Here is a 24449-nt window from a genome sequence, read left to right as displayed (position 1 = left end):
GATGTACGTCTGGAGTACAGCATTGTATGGTAGTGAAACATGGACTGTGGGAAAACCGGAACAGAAGAGAATCGAAGCATTTGAGATGTGGTGCTATGGACGAATGTTGAAAATTAGGTGGACTGATAAGGTAAGGATTGAGGAGGTTCTACGCAGAATCGGAGAGAAAAGGAATATGTGGAAAACACTGATAACGAGAAGGGACAGGATGATAGGACATCCGCTAAGATATGAGGGAATGACTTCCAGTACTAGAGGGAGCTGTAGAGGGCAAAAATTGTAGAGGAAGACAGAGATTGGAATACGTCAAGCAAATAATTGAGGACGTAGGTTGCAAGTGCTACTCTGAGATGAAGAGGTTAGCACAGGAAAGGAATTCGTGGCGGGCCGCATCAAACCAGTCAGTAGACTGATGACCAAAAAAAAAAAAATTCGCATTTAAGAGAGCGTTTGCACTTAAATTCCTTTATGATGATTGTTTATGTTTTTTCTGAGCCCAAATTTTCTTCATGTGTTCACTGTGTTGTTTCTTTCGCTCCGCTGTCCATTTTCATCCTGGTCTCTTCTGTGTTGTGGTGTCAAATTTATGTATTTTGGTGATGTTCCTGAATTCAGTTCTATTTTCTGCATCGTTTACTGTTATGTGTGCTTGTCTGAGGTCCTCTTCAACTTCTTTTACCCATTTTGTTTTTCCCCTGCCTGAGTTGATGACTTTAAAAATTCGCTTTGTAATTCTGTTTTCATTCATCCTGTGGATATGTCCGTAGAACTGCATTCTTCTTTTCCTTACTGTATCCTTAATCTTGTCTGTGTATTTATATAATTCTGATGTTGGTCTCTTCTTCCAGATTCCTTGCTCTTGTATCGGGCCAAAAATTTTCCTGAGAACTTTCCTTTCTTGTTTCTCTATTTCTTTGATTTTAGTTTGCCCACCTATTTGTGTTGTTTCAGATGCATACAGTGCCTCCGGAAGTACGACAGTGTTGTAGTGGCTCAATTTTGCGTTAATGGGTATGGCCTTTTTGTTATAATAGTTCCACGTGAGTTTATATTCTTTCTGTAGTTTATATTCTTTCCTCATTGGTCTTTAGGTTGATCCCTGATGGCTGGATTATTTCTCCCAGGTACTTAATATGTGGTAATTGTACGATTTTCTGATGGTTTGTCACAATAGGCAATTTGTCTTGTGGCACTCTTTCTATGTACTGGGTTTCCTCATATGAGATTTGCAGGCCAGTTCTTTGTGCAATTTCGTGTAACTTCTCTATGGCGTTAGTGGCTTCTTTTCTATTATTTGTGAGGATTGCAAGGTCATCCGCAATAGCTAAACACTTCACATTGAATCTATTATCTTTTCTAATGCCAATTTGGATTCCTTTGACTTCTTTTTCCCATGTCCTGATAATTTTTTCAAGAATGATATTAAAGAGTAATGGTGAAAGTCCGTCACCCTGTCGCACTCCAGTTTGGATTTCAAATGGTTTCGAGATATCCCCCATAAATTTAACCTTGGAGACTGTGTCAGTTAATGTTTCCCGAATGATTGCTCTTGTCTTTCTGTCAATGCTGAATTCTTCCAGCGTCTCGCAGCTGTCTATTGAGTCGTAGGCCTTTTTAAAATCTACAAAAGTAACCACTGTGTTTCGGGTGTTTCTCATCTGGAGAATCATTTTCAGATTCCAGATCTGCTCTATGCATGATCGTCCCTTGCGAAAACCAGCCTGGTATTCTCCTATTTGTGGGTCAGCTTGTTCTTCTAATCTATTCATGAAAACTTGTGATAGGATTTTATATGTGACAGGTACGAGTGAGATACCCCTGTAATTATTTGGTTCAGTTTTGTCCCCTTTTTTGTGGAGTGGATGCATGAGTGCGCATTTCCATTCAGAAGGGATTCTGGGAGTATTATTATTATTATTATTATTATTGTTGTTGTTGTTGTCTGTATTTTATTATTAGCTTCCTATGCAAGTCTATCAGGAGCAAACGGCTGGGCTGCACAGGGAGCGGTGATTTTGCTCCACGATAACGCGCATCCACACGTCTCGAATGTCACACATAGTGTAATGGTCAAGTTCAAGTGGGAGCAGATTGAGCATCCACCAACAGCCTGGACTTGTTGCCCTGAAACTGTAATGTGTTTCGTGCGAAGAAAAAAAAAAAGAAAAGAAAAAAGAACTTGTAAATGAGAGGCGCTTCTAGTCGGACGACGAACTGACGAACTGGAACTGTGACGGACTGGCTCCTGTCATAGCCACGGGAATTATGAGACCAGGCAATCCTTCGCCTCATGAAATAGTAGGATAACTGTACACAGGTTTCTGGTGATTAATTTTGAATAAAGACTTCATATGTAACCGTAGTGTTCTTCCTTGTCTTTGCTTTTGAGTACCCCTTACAGTTTGTTGTAGATCACAGAATTTACTACAAATCGAGGGTTCTAGATTTACTGAGACAATAATCTAAATTGAGTGTGAAACTCGTCCTTCTTCGTGATTTCAACTTGATTACAACTGGTTAAGGTCTCTGGCTGAAAGGAACGTAGATGATGCTGTGGTGTATCGAGAGGTTGTAACAATGGAAAATTGTACTGAAATGCAGGAGGATCTGCAACGAGTTGACGCATGGTGCAGGGAATGGCAATTGAATCTCAATGTAGACAAGTGTAATATGCTGCGAATACACAGAAAGATAGATCCTTTATCATTTAGCTACAAAATAACAGATCAGCAACTGGAAGCAGTTAATACCATACATTATCTGGGAGTACGCATTAGGAGTGATTTAAAATGGAATGATCATATAATGTTGAGCGTCGGTAAAGCAGATGCCAGACTGAGATTCATTGGAAGAATCCTAAGGAAATGCAATCCGAAAACAAAGGAAGTAGGTTACAGTACGCTTGTTCGCCCAGTGCTTGAATACTGCTCAGCAGTGTGCGATCCGTACCAGATAGGGTTGATAGAAGATATAGAGAAGATCCAACGGAGAGCAGCGCGTTTCGTTACAGGATCATTCAGTAATCGCGAAAGCGTTACGGAGATGATAGATAAACTCCAGTGGAAGACTCTGCAGGAGAGACGCTCAGCAGCTAGGTACGGGCTTTTGTCAAAGTTTCGAGAACATACCTTCACCGAAGAGTCAAGCAGTATATTGCTCCCTCCTACGTATATCTCGCGAAGAGACCATGAGGATAAATTCAGAGAGATTAGAGCCCACACAGAGGCATACCGACAATCCTTCTTTCCACGAACAATACGAGACTGGAATAGAAGGGAGAACCGATAGAGGTACTCAAGGTACCCTCCGCCACACACCGTCAGGTGGCTTGCGGAGTATGGATGTAGATGTAGATGTAGATGTAGATGTAGGTATCACGATATAATGCGAATTTTATACAGAATCTAGGTAGTTTATTTCCGAAATTATCCGAGAGAAACTGCCGTATTAGGTTACTTGAGGTGACATTACACCATAATCTTTTGCTAAATGTCTCTGAAGAACAATCGGGATAATTAACGTCGCTAAAAACAATTGGTTTGATCATGTACCACTTGTACAATCATACTTCCTTCGCATCATGTCAGTCATAGAAAGATCAAGAGCAAGGCTGGGGTCCTATTTTTATATGTTAATAAGTAGTTCTTCTAAAAGAATTAACCCAAAAGAATGGAAAGGCACTGGAGGACGGGTATGCAAACTGTTCAAGGAAGGCCATGTTAAAAAAATTTCAACAGGTGTTGAGCATTTAGCTTTGAATTCCTTTACTCACATCTAGATCGGTAATATTTTGTAAAAACCTAGTAAAAATCTCCTCGGCAATACCATGACAAACTGACGTTTCATATTTTCTTGAAATTAAATGGCTTACATTCCACTTGACGCCAGGAAACGGTAGTGTCATAAATGACGGAGAAAATGAACTATGAAGAGGGTCTGTGTCACCCGATTACTGTCGAACACCTGTCAGAGCGGCAGTATATGAATTTCCCTCAGTCAGATTGTTCCTATAATGAGAACACAATCTCTCCGGTGTTCATGATTTTGATCTGGCAAAAAGAGATGAGTTTTCCATAGTTTCTAAAGCTCTGAAGCAACAAACCAGGAAAGTAACTCTGAAAAGAATACGGGCGTACAGCCGATTTCATTCCTCATCTTTTCCCCCGTCTCAGCTTGCTACCCCTATGTTTACCTAGTCATCGACGGGACGTTAAAACCAAATCTTCATTCCGTCCTTCCTTCATCACCTAAGGATTCACATCATTCCATAATTGCCTTTTCTCAGATGGAAGAAAACACAGTGGATTCAAGAAAATATTTCGTTTAATTTATGACTTTCCGCGGAAAGTCCTAAGGATAGTGAGTTCTCTAGTCATAGTAATTTCACTGTTGTACCCGAAGCAGCAGATAACAAGTTGAATTTGATAACTATTTATTTAGCGATGAAACGAAAAGCATATTAATTGTGGTTGTATTAGGACACCACTGGCAACCGTTGACGAACCGTAGTGGAAAGCCTTACGTTAAAACACAAAGGGTTTTTTAACTGGTCTCCTACAAGTTACAACACTTTCATATTGTTATAAACATAAATAACGACAATTGTATACAAACTCCGGTTTATTAAATTGTTCGTATGTATTTACAACACATATTCCAACAGCCAGCCACGAGTCTCGTTACTAGCTTCATGTCCTCGCGTCAGTGACCGTCCCACTTTCGTCTTTCTTCAGCTTACACTTAATCTATATTCTGTTCATTTCATCCTGTAATTCTACACTTTCACAGACGATGGCAATCACATTAGCGAATCTTAACATCGATATCCTTTTGCCCTGAATTTAAAGCCCATTCTTGAACCGTTCTTTTACCTCCGTCATTGCTTCTTCGATGTATAGATTGAACAGCAGGGGCGAAAGACACATCCCTGCCTTATGCCCTTTGTAATCCGTGCCCTTCATTCTTGGACTTCTACTCTTCTTTTTCCTCTTGCTTATGTTACAAATTACATATTAATTGTTTTTCCCTATAGCTTACCCCTATTTTTCTCAAGATTTCGAACATCTTGCACTATTTAACACTGCCGAACGCTTTTTCCAGGTCGGCAGATCCTATGAACGTGTCTTGATTTTTCTCCAGTCTTGCTTCCATTGTCAACCGCACCGTCAAAACTGCCTCTCCGTACCTTTATCTTTCCTAAAGCCAAATTTTCTTTTCCATTCTTCTGTGTATTATTCTTGTCAGCAGCTTGAATGCATGAGGTGCTGATTGTGCGGCAATTCTCGCGCTTGTGAGCTCTTGAAATCTTGGGAATTACGGGAATTGTGTGGATGATGTTTTTCCGAAAGTCAGATGGTGTATATCGCCAATCCCATACATTCGACACACCATTGTGAATAATCGCTTTTTTGCCATTATCCATACCGATTTTAGAAATTCCGATGGAATGTTATCTATCCCTTCTGCCTCATCTAATTTTAAGTCTTCCAAAGCTCTTCTAAATTCTGATTGTATTAGTGGATCCCCTCTCTCTTCCCTATCGTCTCCTTTTTCTTCTTCTATCATGTCACACGTCATCAGATATGTCCTTCACCTCACAGAAGCGGCTCTCAAAGTACACTTTCCACATATCCGCTCTCTCCTCTGGATTTAATAGGGGAATTCCCGTTCCATTTTTAATATCATCATCCTTGCTAGTTATTTCACCGAAGAATGTTTCGACTATTGTATATGCTGAGTCGGTCCCTCTGACAATCATTTCTTTCTCGATTTTTTCTGCTAGTCGTGGTTTCTTTGCAGTTACCTTCCATCTGCGCTTGTTTTTTCTTCTCATTTCTGTGATTGCCCACTTTCGAGATGTCCATTCCTCTTCATCTGAACTGCCTAATGAGCTATTCATTATATCAGTATCTACAGCCTAAGAGAACTTCAAGTCTATCTCTTCATTCCTTAGTACTTCCGTATCCCAATTATTTGCGCATTGATTCTTCGCGACTAGTCTCTTAAACTTCAGCCTGCTCTTCGTGATTACCTGATCGTGATCTGAATCTATATTTGCCCGTGGGTACGCCTTAAAATCCAGTATTTGATTTCGAAATCTCTGCCTGATCATAATGTAATCTTACTGGAATCTTTTTGTATCTCTTTGCCTTTTCTGAGTATATCTCCTACTCTTGTGGCTCTTGAACAGAGTATTCGCTATAGCCATCTGGAATTTATTGTAGAACTCAATTGGTCTTTCTCTTCTCTCGTTTGTACTACGAATCCCGTATTCTCGTGTAACCATTTTTCCCATTCCTTCCCCTATAGTCGCATTCCAGTCCCCCACAACTGTTACTTTTTCATATCCTTTTATGTACTGAATTACCCGTTCATTATCCTCGTACATTTTCTCTATATCTTCATCCTCTGCTTGTGACATAAACATATATACCTGAACTATTGTTGAGGGGTTGGTCTGCCGTCGATTGTTATAAGAACAACCCTATCACTGAACTGTCCACAATCAGTTACTTTCTGTCTTATCTTCCTATTCATAACTTAGCCTAATCTATTTATACCGTTTTCCGCTGCTGATGTATAACCCTGTACCTGTCTGACAAGAAATCCTTGTGTTCATTCACTTCATTGTCGCCCACTGTATGTAGATTAAGCCCTAGCATTTCTTTTTCAGTTTTCGTGGGTTACCTGCCACGATCAAACTTCTGACATTCCATGCCCCGACTCCTAAAATGTTATCATTTCGTTGGTTATTTGGTCTTTTTCTCATGGGCACCTCCCCCATGGCAGCCCCTCCCAAATATCCGAATGGGGGACTAGTCCGGAATCTTTTGCCAATGGAGAGATCATCATAACAAATTTTTAACTACAGGCCACAAGTCCTCTGGATACACATAATGTGTCTTTAATACAGTGGTTTCCATTGCCATCTGCGTCATCATGTATGCGATCATTGTTGATCCTTCCTCCTTTTAGGGGCAGTTTCTCTCCCCAAAGACAAGAGAGTGGTCCCACCCCCTGACCGCTCCTCCGCCTTCTTTGACAAGGCTGTTGGCAGAGTGAGGGCGAGTGCTTATGGCGAATGTATTCGATCGCCATTGCTGATGATTTTTATCCTAATATTTAAGCGTGGATGAGGGGAGAGGGGTTGGGGGGGGGGGGAGAGGGAGCTCCGAACTCGTGACCGAAGCAGCCCTTTTGATTACTAATAAAGGACGCAAATCTCTGACCATGGCGCACGTGGCATCAAAGCTTGCTGTGTGTGCTTTGGTCTTGCTTAACGTCAGATGGAAAAGGAACGGAAACGGATAAAGGTAACACCATTTGGAATATCGGAACACTTAAATATTCCACAGCACTGTAATACCGGTAAATGTGGTTCCAGATCTTGGCACATATTTCTAAGGAGGCTTCCTGATAAAATGCTTGTGGTAACAGGATTGTAAACCTTTCAGTAACAGTTCAGTAATTTTAACGTTAAGACATCGAAGTTGTTGTATTGTACCTGAACTCACTCATACTTGGATGCATCGCCTAACGACACACATCGCCTTCAGGTTTCCGAATCGACATTTTTTGCTGCGTGGGAGAATACAAGCGCAGTGAATTTAAGAGTCAAGTCACAATACCCCAGTACGCTTTTCTTGCGTGCTGTTGCTGTGATTGACCATGATGAAGGAAATAGGCAAAAACAAGAAACGGAAACGAACTCCCAGTATCTTGCTAGCGTTTGATCCATGTGTTAAGTGTAACCAAAATACCAAAAAAAATTTAAGCGGCTATTAAGTGTGGTTTACTGGACAATAGCTTACAGCAGGAAAGTCAAACTTTTGGCCTTCCTTCAGTGGGAAGGAAGCCTTCCGTGTGTGTGTGTGTGTGTGTGTGTGTGTGTGTGTGTGTGTGTGTGTTTGTGTGTGCGTGTGTGTAAATAAATGTTACTCCTTAATTATCTGAATTAAAGAATCTTTCACAGTTGTCCCTTACAGACCTTGTCATGCAGTCTCAAAGTAAATCTATTTACTTACGTTGGAGAGCGCTGCCCCTAAAACAATCATCCAGCCCCACCCTCCATCGGGTGGAACTAGTTCATATTCCACAGTCGCCATTCCCGTCATCCCTGCATCTGAAACAAAAGAACAAAAATATTCACCAAATGTTCCTAGGGGAGGACATACGTGGTTGAGCTGTGACTTGCTGAAATATCTGTTGCATTCATTTGCATCCATTCTTCGCTAATCATTATGAAGTGGTAGAGAGCGCTATTCATTACATCATCTTTTAAAATCTCTTTTTGTTCCATTTGCAGGTGTAGTATGACTACAGTTACTTATAAGTATGCTCTTCAACAACAGTCAGCTGCGCATATTAAAATTAGTGGTCGTTCCACCACAGCTACATCCTAAAGAGTTTTCAGATTTACTGATCAAGACTGATTGTGTACCTTATTTAGTCTTTTACTGGAAGGTAGTTAGTCTCTGAAATCTGTAAGAAAGCAATGGCGTCTTTTAATAGGTGGAATAATATAATTTCGTTGTTGATTATCGATTATTAAAGAAAAACCGATCGCAACCACTAGCAACAGACTCTTTGATGATAAACTAATTTGGCCATACGTAAATCTTATTTTTTTTACACTTAAGACATGTTTATAACAATAGCACAGATTGCTAGTTGATTCCGTAGACACCATATAATCCTTCCGATATTGTATTTTAGGTTTTATGTAAGAACTGAATTCAGAGAATGTTGAAACCTGGCGTGGGCGGATAAATAAGACACTACAGTGCCTGAGTTGTTCAGAAGTAAGACGGAATGGTCCTTCATGCATGCATGCATGTCAGAAGCAACAAGCGCTGCGGTGACTACAGCCGTTATGAAATACATGATATGTATTCGCATTTGCGAATACGAACAACCACCAACTGTATAATGGAATAACGACAATGGAAATTTGTACCGGACTGCGACCCGAACCCTGATTTCCAGCTTTAAATGCATGAATGTTCAAAGGAAAATTCCGTCGTTCTTCTTAACAACACAGACGCTGCAATATCGTACAAGTCAAATTTGTTATTGCACTGAGCTTTCTTTTCATTGGTGCTACTTTTTTAACCATGCAATTTTTTGGAATGATGTGTGTTCAAAACCCTATTGTACTGATGATTCAACCCAGCCCTCTCATTTTCCTGTTCCACTACACTACCGAATATAAATTTCAATGTTATGACTTCTTCTCGGAAGGTGTTTGTATGAAACGTAGCATTGTACAGAAGCGAAACGTGGACGATAAACGGTTCAGACAAGAAGATGGTTCACATGGCTCTGAGCACTATGCGACTTAACTTCTGAGGTCATCAGTCGCCTAGAACTTAGAACTAATTAAACCTAACTGACCTAAGAACATCACACACATCCATGCCCGAAGCAGGATTCGAACCTGCGACCGTAGCGGTCGCTCGGTTCCAGACTGTAGCGCCTAGAACCGCACGGCCACTCCGGCCGGCTCAGACAAGAAGAGTATAGAAACGTTTCGAATGCGGTGCAACAAAGGAGTGTTGAAAATTAGGTAGTTAGGTTGGACAATTAGCGAGGAGGCGCTGAATGGAATTGTTGAAAAATGTAGTATGTGGCCCAACTTGAGTAAAAAATCAGCTCGGTTTGTAGGACTCTCTCTCAGGCACCAAAGAATTTGGCAACTATAACAAGTATCGGTGGGCGGTGGGATATAAATTCCAGACTGTAGAGGGGGGTTAAGGCTAGAACACAGAAGTAGGTTCTAAGTAGGTTCAAACGGTTGAAGATTTCGATAGTTATATGCAGAAGTGAAGAGACTTGGATAGGATAGCCTAGTGCTGAAACCAGCATGTAACCATTCTTCGGACTGGAAATCACAACTACAATAACCTTCAATTATGCGTCAGTATTTCCAGCCACTTTGCGAGTAAAATGGAGCTGTCAAGTGGACAGTTTGCACTGCTGGCCGAACAAGTGTTTTGAAACAAGCTAGTTACCAGTCATCTTGACCAATTGTCCATCTAGCAACCAAGCATATTTCGATTAACAACTGACTGCCTGAAATTTCATGCTTAGTATTTCAAGTAGTTCCCGATGTTTTTGAGCGTAACGTTTAGCGTACTCTGCCACTTAGATACGCAACGACAAAATATCCACTACTGGCCATTAAAATTGCTACACCGAGAAGAAATGCAGATGATAAACGGGTATTCATTGGACAAATACATTGTACTAGAACTGATATGTGAATACATTTTCACGCAATTTGGGTGCATAGATCCTGAGAAATCAGTACCCAGAACAACCACCTCTGGCCGTAATAACGGCCTTGATACGCCTGGGCATTGACTCAAACAGAGCTTGGATGGCGTGTACAGGTACAGCTGCCCATGCAGCTTCAACACGATACCACAATTCATCAAGAGTAGTGACTGGCTTATTGTGACGAGCCAGTTGCTCGGCCACCATTGATCAGACGTTTTCAGTTGGTGAGAGATCTGGAGATGTGCTGGCCAGGACAGCAGTCGAACATTTTCTGTATCCATAAAAGCCCGTACTGGGCCTGCAACATACAGTCGTGCATTATCCTTCTGAAATGTAAGGTTTCGCAGGGATCGAACGAAGGGTAGATCCACGGGTCGTAACACATCTGAAATGTAGCGTCCACTGTTCAAAGTGCCGTCAATGCGAACAAGAGGTGACCGAGACGTGTAACCAATGGCACCCCATACCATCACGCTGGGTGATATGCCAGTATGGCGATGACGAATACACGCTTCCAATGTGCGTTCACCACGATGTCCCCAAACCGGATACGACTATCATGATGCTGTAAACAGAGCCTGGATTCATCCGAAAAAATGACGTTTTGCCATTCGTGCACCCAGGTTTGTCGATGAGTACACCATCGCAGACGCTCCTATCTGTGATGCAGCGTCGAGGGTATTGGTCTCCGAGCAGATAGCCCATGCAGCTGCATACGTCGTCGAACAGTTCGTGCAGATGGTTGTTGTCTTGCAAACGTCCCCGTCTGTCGACTCAGGGATCGAGACGTGACTGCACTATCTGTTACAGCCATTCGGATAACATGCCTGCCAGCTCGACTGCTAGTGATACGAGGACGTTGAGATCCAGCACTGCGTTCCGTATTACCCTCCTGAACCCACCGATTCCATATTCTGCTAACAGTCATTGGATCTCGACCAACGGGAGCAGCAATGTTGCGATACGATAAACCGCAGTCGCGATAGGCTACAAGCTGACCTTTGTCAAAGTCGGTACCGTGATGGTACGCATTTCTCCTCCTTAGACGAGGCATCACAACAACGTTTCACCAGGCAACGTCGGTCGACTGCTGTTTGTGTATGAGAAATCAGTTGGAAACTTTCCTCATGTCAGCACGTTGTACGTGTCGCCACCGGCGCCAACCTTGTGTGAATGCTCTTAAAAGCTAATCATTTGCATATCACAGCATCTTCTCCCTGTCGGTTAAATTCCGCGTCTGTAGCACGTCATCTTCGTGGTGTAGCAATTTTAATGGCCAGTAGTGTTATATTATTCCAGGTTCTATATTATTATTTAAAATTTTTCTCAGACGTTACGTCTGGTCAAAAATGGAAAGTGACGCGGACCTTGATCAAGCGTGACTTCCTTTTAACTGTACGGTATACGTTATATTGCATTTAGGAACTTTCGGGTAATTGAATATGTATCAATAATTACGGATTTCTGTAGTTGTATATATAAGATGGATGTAGCTGTATTGCATTGATGTACTGGTGGGTATTGTGTGGTATGACTCCTGTAGTTGATAGTATAATTTGTATAATGTCAACTTTATCCTGATGCCACATGTCCTTGACTTCCTCAGCCAGTTAGATGTATTTTTCAATTTTTCTCCGGTTTTCTTTTGTATATTTGTTGTAATGGGTATGGATATTTCGATTAGTTGTGTTAATTTCTTCTTTTTATTGGTGAGTATGATGTCAGGTTTGTTATGTGGTGTTGTTTTATCTGTTATAATGGTTCTGTTCCAGTATAATTTGTATTCATCATTCTCCAGTACATTTTGTGGTGCATACTTGTATGTGGGAACGTGTTGTTTTATTAATTTATGTTGTATGGCAAGTTGTTGATGTATTATTTTTGCTACATTGCCATGTCTTCTGGGGTATTCTGTATTTGCTAGTATTGTACATCCGCTTGTGATGTGATCTACTGTTTCTATTTGTTGTTTGCAAAGTCTGCATTTATCTGTTGTGGTGTTGGGATCTTTAATAATATGCTTGCTGTTATATCTGGTGTTTATTGTTTGATCCTGTATTGCAATCATGAATCCTTCCGTCTCACTGTATATATTGCCTTTTCTTAGCCATGTGTTGGATGCGTCTTGATCGATGTGTGGCTGTGTTAGGTGATACGGGTGCTTGCCATGTAGTGTTTTCTTTTTACAATTTACTTTCTTCATATCTGTTGATGTTATGTGATCTAAAGGGTTGTAGAAGTGGTTATGAAATTGCAGTGGTGTAGCCGATGTATTTATATGAGTGATTGCTTTGTGTATTTTGCTAGTTTCAGCTCGTTCTATAAAGAATTTTCTTAAATTGTCTACCTGTCCATAATGTAGGTTTTTTATGTCGATAAATCCCCTTCCTCCTTTCTTTCTGCTTAATGTGAATCTTTCTGTTGCTGAATGTATGTGATGTATTCTATATTTGTGGCATTGTGATCGTGTAAGTGTATTGAGTGCTTCTAATATTATTATTATTATTATTATTATGTAAATCTGTTTCCCAATACTTGTGAACAGGACAGTGCTTGCTGTGTATACTGTTCAGTCTGTCGACATGCCTTGAGACGTTCTTTCAAGCTTAGATCGTACACACATTCTCAGCTTAGTACAAGGAGGGTCGTTAACACGCAAAGTTGCCCGACGAATTGGCGAACACCACAGCGACGTCGCATTATATCTCGAACGTTATTCTGAGACACATGACACTAGAGAAGAACATATTAGTCAGCTGCAGATGACCGGTACCTACAAAATACAGTTTGTACAGGGATTTCACAAAACTACGGAAGCACAGCGAGAAATGCATGCTTGAATGTAAGTGCCGATACTAGCCAAGACACCACATTGCGTTGTTGTATTTGACTATGTGTGCACCTATGCAATGTCTTAAACACGTTGCAAATGTCAGTCAGGGTCAGAACAGTTTTCCGTGGAGTTGTGGATCCGTTATGCCAGAGACAAATTAATTCGTACGTGTGCAAATAGTCGTTGCTCTTATGGCGGTTGCTTCTGTAACCAAGTGTTTGGTGATTCAAAAGGTACCGTAATCAAAGATTTCTACCGCATACAGGGAGTGCCGATGAACATAATATGCTACGTCATAACGCGAACAAATATGTGCGTTCAGTGATAGCGATAGATTAGCAATAAATAGGAGTGTTATGAAAAACAAAAGAGGACGACAGCTGCAGTCACTGCAAAACTGTGTGTCCCACTCGCAAATCTTGTCAGCAACAAAACAATTCATATCAGCGCACACTCCGCTGCACAGTGAAAATCTCATTCTGGAAACATCCTCCAGGCTGTAGCTAAGCCATGTCTCCGCAATATTCTTTCTTCCAGGAGTTCTAGTTCCGAAAGGTTCGCAGGAGAACTTCTGTGAAGTTTGGAAGGTAGGAGACGAGGTACGGGCGGAAGTAAAGCTGTGAGAACTGGGCTTGAGTCGTGCTTCGGTAGCTCAAATGGTAGAGCACTTGCCCGCGAAAGGCAAAGGTCCCGAATTCGATTCTAGGTGCGGCACACAGTTTTAATCTTCCAGGAAGTTTCATATCACCACACACTCCGCTGCAGAGTGAAAATCTCATTCTGGAATACGAGGGAGCTCCACAAGCAAAGAACTGCAGGAGAGATGGAATCCCAAACCAGTTATTAGTGATACTCAATCCCGTAACAGGAAATCGTGGTGCCCCAAAGCCCTAAAACGTGGGCTATGCACCAGTCATTAGGTCGAATGTGTCTTGTTTCTCACAGTTTCAATTTTCTGGCCGAGTTTACGCTCCAAGAGTGAAACATTGTTGGCGTTCAGTGACGATTTGGGCAGCCATATGTTGATATTCGATTAGTCTCACGGTTACTCTGCATAATTTACCGCCCAAGTTTATGTGACCATTTTGGTTAATCAGTTCCATCCCTTGGTACAATGTTTGTTCCCCAATGTTGCAGCTCTGTTCAGGGACGACAGGGCCCCCATTCAGACAGCTAGTATCATTTGTAAGTAGGCTGCAAGTAGATTGTTTAGGAAGTAGGCTGTAAGTAGGCTGTTTAGGTTTTTATGTTGGTAATACCACTTAGTGCTGTGTATGAAAATCTCTGACTGCGCTGTGTGCATTCTGTGGCTGGGTGGACTCATTGTTGGAATATTCGCTAGTCTAGTGTTGGGCTGTTCGATGTGAACAGCGCGCAGCGTTGGGCAGTTGGAGGTGAGCCGCCAGCAGTGGTGGATGTGGTGAGAGAGATGCCAGAGTTTTGAGAGGTTACTATAAGGTGACGATCTGGACGTGTGTACACCAGAAAAAGGAAATTTGTAAAGATGGATGTCATGAATTGATAGATATACAGGGTATTACAAAAAGGTACGGCCAAACTTTCAGGAAACATTCCTCACACACAAATACAGAAAATATATTATGTGGACATGTGTCCGGAAACGCTTAATTTCCATGTTAGAGTTCATTTTAGTTTCGTCAGTATGTAATGTACTTCCTCGATTCACCGCCAGTTGGCCCAATTGAAGGAAGGTAATGTTGACTTAGGTGCTTGTGTTGACATGAGACTCATTGCTCCACAGCTCTCAGCACATCAGTACGTAGCATCAACAGGTTAGTGTTCATCACGAACGTGGTTTTGCAGTAGGTGCAATGTTTACAAATGCGGAGTTGGCAGATGCCCATTTGGTGTATGGAGTAGCACGGGGCAATAGCCGTGGCGCGGTGCGTTTGTATCGAGGCAGATTTCCAGAACGAAGGTGTCCCGACAGGAAGACGTCCGAAGTAATTGATCGGCGTCTTAAGGAGCACGGAACATTCCAGCCTATGACTCGCGACCTAGAACGACGAGGACACCAGCAATGGACGAGGAAATTCTTCGTGCAGTTGGCGATAACCCTAATGTCAGCGTCAGAGAAGTTGCTGCTGTACGAGGTAACGTTGACCACGTCACTGTACGGAGAGTGCTACGGGAGAACCAGTTGTTTCCGTACCATGTACAGCGTATGCAGGCACTATCAGCAGCTGATTGGCCTCCACGGGTACACTTCAGCGAATAGTTCATCTAACAATGTTGCAATCCTTATTTCAGTGCAAATGTTCTCTTTACGGAAGAGGCTTCATTCCAACGTGATCAAATTGTTAATTTTCACAATCAACATGTGTGGGCTGACGAGAATCCGCACGCAACTGTGCAATCACGTCATCAACACAGATTTTCTGTGAACATTTGGGCAGGCATTATTGGCGATGTCTTGACTGGGCCCCATGTTCTTCCACCTACGCTCAATGGAGCACGTTATCATGATTTCATACGGGATAATCTACCTGTGCTGCTAGAACATGTGCCTTTACAAGTACGACACAACATGTGGTTCATGCACGATGGAGCTCCCGCACATTTCAGTCGAAGTGTTCGTACGTTTCTGAACAACAGATTCGGTAACCGATGGATTAGTAGAGGCGGACCAATTCCATGGCCTTCACGCTCTCCTGACCTCAACCCTCTTGACTTTCATTTATGGGGGCATTTGAAAGCTCTTTCTTGTCTACGCAACCCCGGTACTAAATGTAGAGACTCTTCGTGCTCGTATTGTGGACGGTTGTGACACAATACGCCATTCTCCAGGGCTGCACCAGCGCATCAGGGATTCCATGCGACGGAGGGTGGATGCATGTATCCTCGATAACGGAGGACATTTTGAACATTTCCTGTAACAAAGTGTTTGAAGTCACGCTGGTACGATCTGTTGCTGTGTGTTTCCATTCCATGATTAATGTGATTTGAAGAGAAGTAATAAAATGAGCTCTAACATGGAAAGTAAGCGTTTCCGGACACATGTCCACATAACATATTTTCTTTCTTTGTGTGTGAGGAATGTTTCCTGAAAGTTTGGCCGTACTTTTTTGTAACACCCTGTATATATGATGACTTTTGAACATTATTAATGTAAATACAATGTTTGTTCTCTATCAAAATCTTTCATTTGTTAAGTATGCCTATCAAATAACGTGAGAGTTTTTCCAGCACTGTCATTCATAATTTTTAAAGGGGGACGTTTCACATTCAGGACTGATTTTGCGAGCATGGGGTGAATTGTCGCCAGCACTCTGGGCACCACAGTCATTAGCCCTCTGTACTGACTCGCTTATCTGGTCTACTTTGGAGAGAAGAGTGCGTCATAGCTATCCACTTCCATCATCATTACGTGAAGTTTTCCACCATTTTGCAGGAAAAATGGTATGAGATTCTGTTGAAACAGAACCTGTATTTATCCATTCAGCGACGACTTGAAGCTGTTTTGTAAGCAAACTGGTTCTCTAGACCGTATTAAGTATGGTAATTTGATGTATTTTTGTCCACGCCCTGCAGGTAACCCGAGGACACTGTAACATAACTTGTGCTCTACCGTTTTGGAGAAAAATGGGAGGACTGTGTGGATGCAATCGTGTCCACATGATCAGTGCTGTCATTGTGACCCCTTGGCTTCTGCCACGTAGAACACGAGTGGGGCTTGGCAACGCCCATACAAAAAATGTGGGCAATGAAGTACCTTGAGTGGAACCTGGATCAATGGTGTCCAGTTCTTATCACCGACGAAAGCGGGATATGTCTGACGCCTGATGTTCGTTGTACAATAGTGTAGTGGGCGACACATACCACTGCATGTTTCAGGCATTCAGTCTCATGGATTCAGCGGAGAGGTGGGGCACCCATGTTATGGGCCAGTAACATGTATTGATGTTGAACTTCTCGTAGCATTGTCGAGATTACTTTGAAGGCTGAGTGGTAGCCAGAAAGATCCTTCAACCTACTGTTCAGCTGAGACGTCAACATTCTGGCAAAGGCTTCGTGTATCAAAACGAGCGCTCCGCCTCGAACTCGTAAACAGATTTCTCCAGGAGGCAGACTCGACTGAGTATGCTTGTCTTCAGATGAACTTCGTCGTGCGTCGTGCGAACCCTCCTTACAGAATGAAGGAACTAAGAAGGGCCATCGCCGTCGACGAGTGGGACGTTTAGATGTCCGCCACATTCTACATAACATCCTAAGGAGTATCCAAGCATGTTACGCGCACAGATCATGAGGAGTAGCAACACGGCATTGTTACTGTTTCAGAATCATGGACATTACAACAAAGTTTGTCATTTTATTGTAGCCACCAGCACTTTATATATGTCACTGTCACCTGTTATCAAATATTCTCACACGATGAAGGAGATCATTTCGTTCTATGGATGAAAATGTGCGATAAAAGTTGAAGGTGGTGTATAATAGATGTGGAAAAGTATAAAAACGTAGAATAAAAAAACAAAACGTACCGATGATGCACGACAGAACAGATAAAAACGCTTAAATCTAAACGAGTATCGGAATTAACGTAATTTCAGAACTAAACAGAGGTCTAGAGAAGATGAAGCATAAGTATCGAGACTTTTTTTGGTAAATATGAAAGGAAATACATTGTCTCCTGCAGAAGGCAGAGTTTAAAAACGCAAATGTTTATATTTATTTATGGAGTAGATCAGATGTCCAGAGGAAATAATTTCGGATTAGCTTTTAAATTTGCTTATGAGCTGTAGATAACCACTGGATTGACAGCAAAAACGTGAGATTAAAATTGGTGAGGAAGGTTTCGGTGAACGAAACTGAGTTTTTAAATAGGAGATAGGGATTTATTTTAAAAGGAAAGTTTGTAATGGATATGTATTATCAGTTCTGAGTTACGGCGATCAAGACTAACACGGAAAGCGTTAGAGGTTGAGCAATGGAGAGTTGCATGTCGGAAAATACTAGGAGCGTCGGACGACAAATAACTGCATCAGGAAAGAGACTGTGGTGAACGACATTGTTACGAATGTAATAAAAATCATGTGTATGGGATATGTAACCAAGAAAACTGTTCTTTGGCGGGTTCTAAGAGATTAAAAAAGTATGGCGGAAACTGAGTAAACGAAATTGTAAAGCATGCAGGAAAAACATAACTGCGTGAAAGCAGTATATCGTGGAGAAGTTTGGAGCAACCAGTTGGCCGACATTAACTGCGAAATGGCTGCCGGTCGTGGTGATTGTGCTCTAAACAGTCTCATAATAGCGTGGGTAAATGTCACTGCAAACCGCTGTGGCAGGCTCTCTGTTACACGTGCTCTCAGGCTTATCATTCGAGACCTATAACGAGCCTCTCTTGTGGTGATCAGCCACCGGTAGCAACTTATACAACTGCGATTACAGACAGTAATAAATTCTTAATACCCTCCAACTTCAGAGAATCGAACTGCAGTGACACCTGAACACCGATGTTCTCCGTCAGCTGTCGAGTACGCATTACACCAAAAGCTACTGCTGAGAATGTGCGTATGGTTTCTATCAAATCCCACATTGATGACAAACTTCTCTACACAGTAAGTTTTCTTTCATTTCCACTGTTCGTTTTATGTATTGCAATGTACACAGCGTTAGTCTACAGAAAATGTCTCGTTATATGTATGAAAGAAATACTATTGGTAAGTCTTTAATATCTTCCAACACTATCAGCGTTTTGGCAGATTAATCTCTTACAGCTACCTATTTTCTGTCCTACCTGGCACGTGCAAAACACAGTTTACTATCACTTAAGCTGCCGGTGACGTAGAGACTGGTGGAACGAACAAGAGGTTCCTATAGTCAATGCTATCAGAGTTCTTGAATAGAATGGCTAGCCGTAGGCTATTAATTAACCGCCAACAGGTCAGGGAACAATCCGGATCGAAAACCGTAATCACAGAAAAGGTGAACCCTTTTCGTCGGGCGTAACAAAGACTAGGAAGAAGGGGGATTCTATGGACAAGCGTCGAGCCGTGGACGCAGTGGATGGGCCTACGTGACACGTTATCATAGGCAGCGGTGCCCTCTGCGGAAGCAATAGTGTCTTCGGTATGAATCACAAGCATCTCTGAGCATTCCTCCATATCAACACTCGAAATCAACGGGAAGGGCCGACCGCGGTGGCCACGCGGTTCTAGCCGCTGCAGTCCGGAACCGCGCGACTGCTACGGTCGCAGGTTCGAATCCTGCCTCGGGCATGGATGTGTGTGATGTCCTTAGGTTAGTTAGGTTTAAGTAGTTCTAAGTTCTAGGGGACTGATGACCTCAGATGTTGAGTCCCATAGTGCTCAGAGCCATTTGAGACATTTCAACGGGAAGTCGGAATCACTATCATATCATAACAGATACTAAATCCATCATCTGCTTGCGATAAATGGCGTATTTTATCTAATATGTTTTTCATAGTGTCTCAGTCGTTGGTTTACTCTAGCAGCGAAAATAAACCCAGAAATGTGATGTACATATATAGATACGCAACAAGTAAAGGCTTACAATTCGCCGCGCGGGATTAGCCGAGCGGTCTAGGGCACTGCCGTCATGGACTGTGCGGCTGGTCCCGGCGGAGGTTCGAGTCCTCCCTCAGGCTTGGGTGTGTGTGCTTGTCCTTAGGATAATTTAGGTTAAGTAGTGTGTAAACTTAGGGACTGATGACCTTAGCAGTTAAGTCCCATAAGATTTCATACACATTTGAACATATTTTTGCTTACAATTGCAGTGAAACTGGATGATATATTATTGAAGAGAAAGAGCTTCACAAATTGAACAAGTCAATAAAGCGTTCGTCCACCTCTGGCCATTATGTAAGCAGTAATTTGGCTTGACGCTGATTGACAGGGTTGCAGGATATCGTCCTGAGAGGTATCGTGCCAACTCCTGTTCAACTCGCACGTCAGATAGGCAAAATCCCGAGCTGATAGGAGGGCCTTGCCCACAAGGCTTGAAACATTCACCATTGGAGACATACATGGCCATCTTTCTCGTCAAGGCATCGTTTGAAAAGCACGAAGACAAGTAGTAGAACATCTCGATGTGCGGAGGCGGGCACCATCGTGGTGAAGCGTAAGCACACGATGGTTTGCCATGAAGAGCAACAAAACGGGGCGTAGAACGTCGTTGACTTAACTTTGTGCTGTAGGAGTGTAGCGGATGACAACCAAATGGTCATGCATGAATGAAATAGCACCCTAGGCCATCGATCCTCGTTGTCGGCCCGTATGACGGGCGACAGTCTGGTTGGTATTCCACCACTGTTCTGGGAGTCTCCAGACACGTCTTCGTTGGTCGGTGGGGCCTGGAATCTCACTGACTTCAGCAGAATTGTCTTCAGTTATGAATATCGCTTCGAAGTGAGCCTGATGACCAACTAAGAAGTGTCAGGGGATGCCCCGGACAGCAGAGGTATACTAACCTGAATTTTGCTCACCACACTGCCCAACAGCCAGACGTGATGTAGAATACAGCAGTGAGTAGCCATGATGTTTTTTGCATATCCATATTTCGGTCAATGTGCGGTCTCTTGCAGTGTAGTAAATGTGACTAAAATCTAGATATGCAATAAACACCACTGCGACTCACAGTTGTACCCTTTCCTATTTGAAATGAATACTGGCACTAGGCACAACAGTGTCCCTATAGAATAAAACATGATAAAACCAGGAGTGATGGTTTGTAGCGCAATTTCGTTTCCTAGCAGGATCCCTTTGGTTGTTATCTGCAGCACCCTTACAGCACAACGTTACGTCGAAGATATTCCACTTTCCGTTTTCTTTCCCTTCATAGCAGGTCATCTTGGGCTTTCATTTCAGAGAGATAATGCCCACCAGCACACGGTGAGTCTCAACTGCTAGTTTTCGTGCTTGTGAAACCCTACCGTATCCAGCAGTCTCGTCAGATCCCATCACGATTAAGAACGTTTGAAGCGTTATGGGCAGGGCTTTCCAACCAGCATTTTCACGATGTATCGCGCCAGTTGGCCAAATTTGGCATGATATCTCTTAGGAGGACATCCAACAACTGTATCAATCAATGCCAAACCAAATAACTGCATGCATAATGGCCAAACGTGAGCCAACACGTTATTGAGTTCCTCAATTTCGGAATCTCTTTCTCTTGAAAAAATCATCCAATTTCCCTGAATCTGCAATCGTTTCTTTGTGTGTAGAAGTACGTCACGCCTACCAGTTTGTTTCCCATTCGGGTAATTCCTTCGTGGTGCGTCGTTTTTTTTTATGTTAGAGTGCACTTTAGCTGGGAAGTAAACTATCGTTATCTATCAGTCATGCTAATTTCACGAGATATATGTGGAAGGATGTAATATGAGCTTCACTGTTCTTGGAATGAGTACTCTTTGAATTTTATTAGCTAACAGCACTGTAATGTGACATGCAGCACTTGTGTCGTCTGCCACTGTGGGATGATGACCACTTGTGTGATACTTTCCCACTTGCTAAACGAACCATTGACCTTGGATCTTCATTGTCTCTTCCATTAATCCAATCCGATAAGTGCCTCAAACTGCAGACCAGTGCTCAAGTGTTGCTAGTACGATATTACTTCGTTCGTCGCTTATCTACATTTGCTTTGGATGCTGCCCTAGTGTGGCAAGTGCCATCCCCTATAATTACCTTTTTATAACATTACTACTCGTTCAACACGAGTAATCCTACACCTACTATGGTTTTGTCTGCTTCTAGTTCTTGTACGTGATCAGTATTAACTACAGTTATAAGGGGCAGTAAAATGAAAATGTGACAGATGTAAAAAAAGTAAGTGAACTGTTTATTATTTCAAAAGTAATCTGAGTAACTGTTAATATCGCATATTTATCCCTCCGTGAGACAAGACGTTCAATGGCTTCATGGAAAAATGTTTGCGCATACCTACTGAACCATGAGTGAACACAGGCGTGCACCTCTTCATGCGAAGCTATTTGACTGCCGCGGATGTCTTTGTTCAGGGCTCCAAAAATTAGGAAACCGCATGGGGAGAGATCGGGACCGTACGGAGAATGCATAACAGCTTCCCAGCAGAGCTTCTGCAATGTAATCAATACAATCTTGACAATGTGGGCGAGCATTAGCCTGCATCAGAATGATGCCTTCCGTCAACATTCCTGGACATTTGGACTTTATGGCACGGTTCAGTTTTTGCAAAGAGAGCACCTACCGCTGTGCTTTAATTATGGCGTCGTGGTCCAAAAAGTCAATGAGAAGCACGCCCTTGCAGTCAAAGAAAAAAGTCATCATGACTTTCCCAGAGCTGGCGCGCCTATTGTTTCGACTGCGCTGCAGAAGTTCCCGCTGGAAGTCCTTTCCTTACGCATCCTCCAAACAGTCCCGACTCCTCACTAAGCAATATTTATATATTTTTAGAGTCCTGAAGAAAGACATTGGCTGCCGTCGATTTGCGTCGGACGAAGAGCTGCACATCTGGGTAGAACCGTGTTCGATAGGCCACAGCAAATGTTTTTCCATTAAGAAATTGAACGCCTCGTCTCACAGTGGGATACATGTATTAACAATTATGGCGAATATTGTTGAAATAACAAACATTTTACGAACTATTTTCATGTGTCTAGTTTTCATTTGACTGCTCATAGAATAACGATAATAATTCTTTCCTGTAATGTACGCACCGTTGTTTCATTTGTCTGACCGATGGTCAACAGTGGCATGTATCGCTCCTGTTCAGGGGTCCGCACAATACATCACAGTCTTTTGGCTTTATGGTTTCCTTGTGTACATCATCCGTGAAAAGTGGGAAGGAGCTCCTAACGATATATTTGTTTCGTTAAAATACCGGATGATCAAAAAGTCAGTATAAATTTGAAAACTGAATAAATTACGGAATAATGTAGATAGAGAGGTACAAATTGACACACATACTTGGAATGACATGGGTTTTTATTAGAACCAAAAAAATACAAAAGCTTCATCTGATCAGAATAGCAATAATTAGCATAACAAAGTAAGACAAAGCAAAGATGATGTTCTTTACAGGAAATGTTCAATATGTCCACCATCATTCCTCAACAATAGCTGTAGTCGAGGAATAATGTGAACAGCACTGTAAAGCATGTCAGGAGTTATGGTGAGGCATTGGCGTCGGATGTTGTCTTTCAGCGTCCTCTAAGCCAATAATCGCACGGACAGAGGTCTGGGGACCTGGGAGGCCAAGCATGACGAATGTGGCGGCTGAGCACACGATCATCACCAAACGACGCGCGCAAGATATCTTTCACGCCTCTAGCAATGCTTTGTGTTTTTTTTTTTTGTTCTATTAAAACCCCATGTCATTTCAATTTTTTTGTTCTATTAAAACCCTATGTCATTCCAAGCATGTGTGTCAAATTTTACCTCTCTATCTACATTATTCCGTGGTTTATTAAGTTTTCAAACTTATACTGACTTTTTGATCACCCGGTATATCGAATACTATAGCGTTACTATAGCACTATAAAAGATCCAATTACGTACCCCAGTGAGCTCCTTTTCGTGTGAGAATTGAATAGCGAGTAATGAAAACAGATTGACTTTGTTAGACGTTTCACACTAAATTTCCCTGTACTATCAAGGTCGTTATACATGGTACATAAAGTCGGTTGGACGAGGAAGGAGAGACAAAACTGGTCATGGCGTTGAAGAAACCATCCCAGATTCCGTTGTGATGGCTGCGAGAAACTTTGAGAGGTTTTAAACACTATTTTCCAGCTGATATTTTAACAAAAACCCCTAAAACGAGTACAGTGCAATAGCTTGTGGCCGTGATAGTGATACACATATTCAAGGATGACGAAGAAAGGTTAATATATGAGTTTAATGTCGGGAAGCGTGGTCTGATTAACGACAGACTCAAAATTAGTAATGTAAGACAAGAAAATTTCTTCGCATCCAGTATCGTCTCTTCTACGTCTTGAGCTGTCGCACAGATGTCAAGAGAAGTCCAAATAGTGCCTAATGAAGTGAAGAGCAGAAACGTTAAAATTACGACGGTAATTCGTTGCCATCTTACCTGGAAGTAAATTTACAGCTGGCTACATCAGTGTGGGCTCTCGAGACGCCATTCCACTGTGATGACTCTGCTCACTCTGCTGCCTGAAGCAAAGTTCGCTGCGTATTATCAACGCGGACTCCACTTGAAGTGACAGGTTCGATAATTACCTTGGATCAGTGAGACTAATCGATAGTACGGCGATATTTTGCTGTCCACTGTACATACCGTTAATGTAGGTTCACTTCACACTTACTACAGACAGATTTCACGCAGTAGGTCTCGTAATTTTCCCTCCGTTTCA

At 42.3% G+C, this 24449-nt stretch overlaps 1 protein-coding gene across 1 annotated transcript in view; it reads right to left on the bottom strand.

The window, feature by feature from the left end:
• LOC126191458 (monocarboxylate transporter 1-like) overlaps positions 1-24183 on the bottom strand; it is a 128425-nt gene extending 104242 nt beyond the window's left edge. The window contains exons 1-2 of the mRNA XM_049932335.1: positions 24167-24183; positions 8025-8122 (exon numbers count right to left, since the gene is read on the bottom strand). Of these exons, the coding sequence (XP_049788292.1) occupies positions 8025-8114 (90 nt within the window). The 5' untranslated portion in view covers positions 8115-8122; positions 24167-24183. The remainder of the gene's footprint in view (positions 1-8024; positions 8123-24166) is intronic.
• Between the last annotated feature and the right edge of the window lie 266 nt (positions 24184-24449).

Source organism: Schistocerca cancellata, chromosome 6, assembly GCF_023864275.1.
Source record: "Schistocerca cancellata isolate TAMUIC-IGC-003103 chromosome 6, iqSchCanc2.1, whole genome shotgun sequence".
Lineage (NCBI taxonomy): Eukaryota > Metazoa > Arthropoda > Insecta > Orthoptera > Acrididae > Schistocerca > Schistocerca cancellata.
Note: the sequence above shows the minus strand (reverse complement) of the source record. Positions and strands in the feature narration are given on the sequence as shown.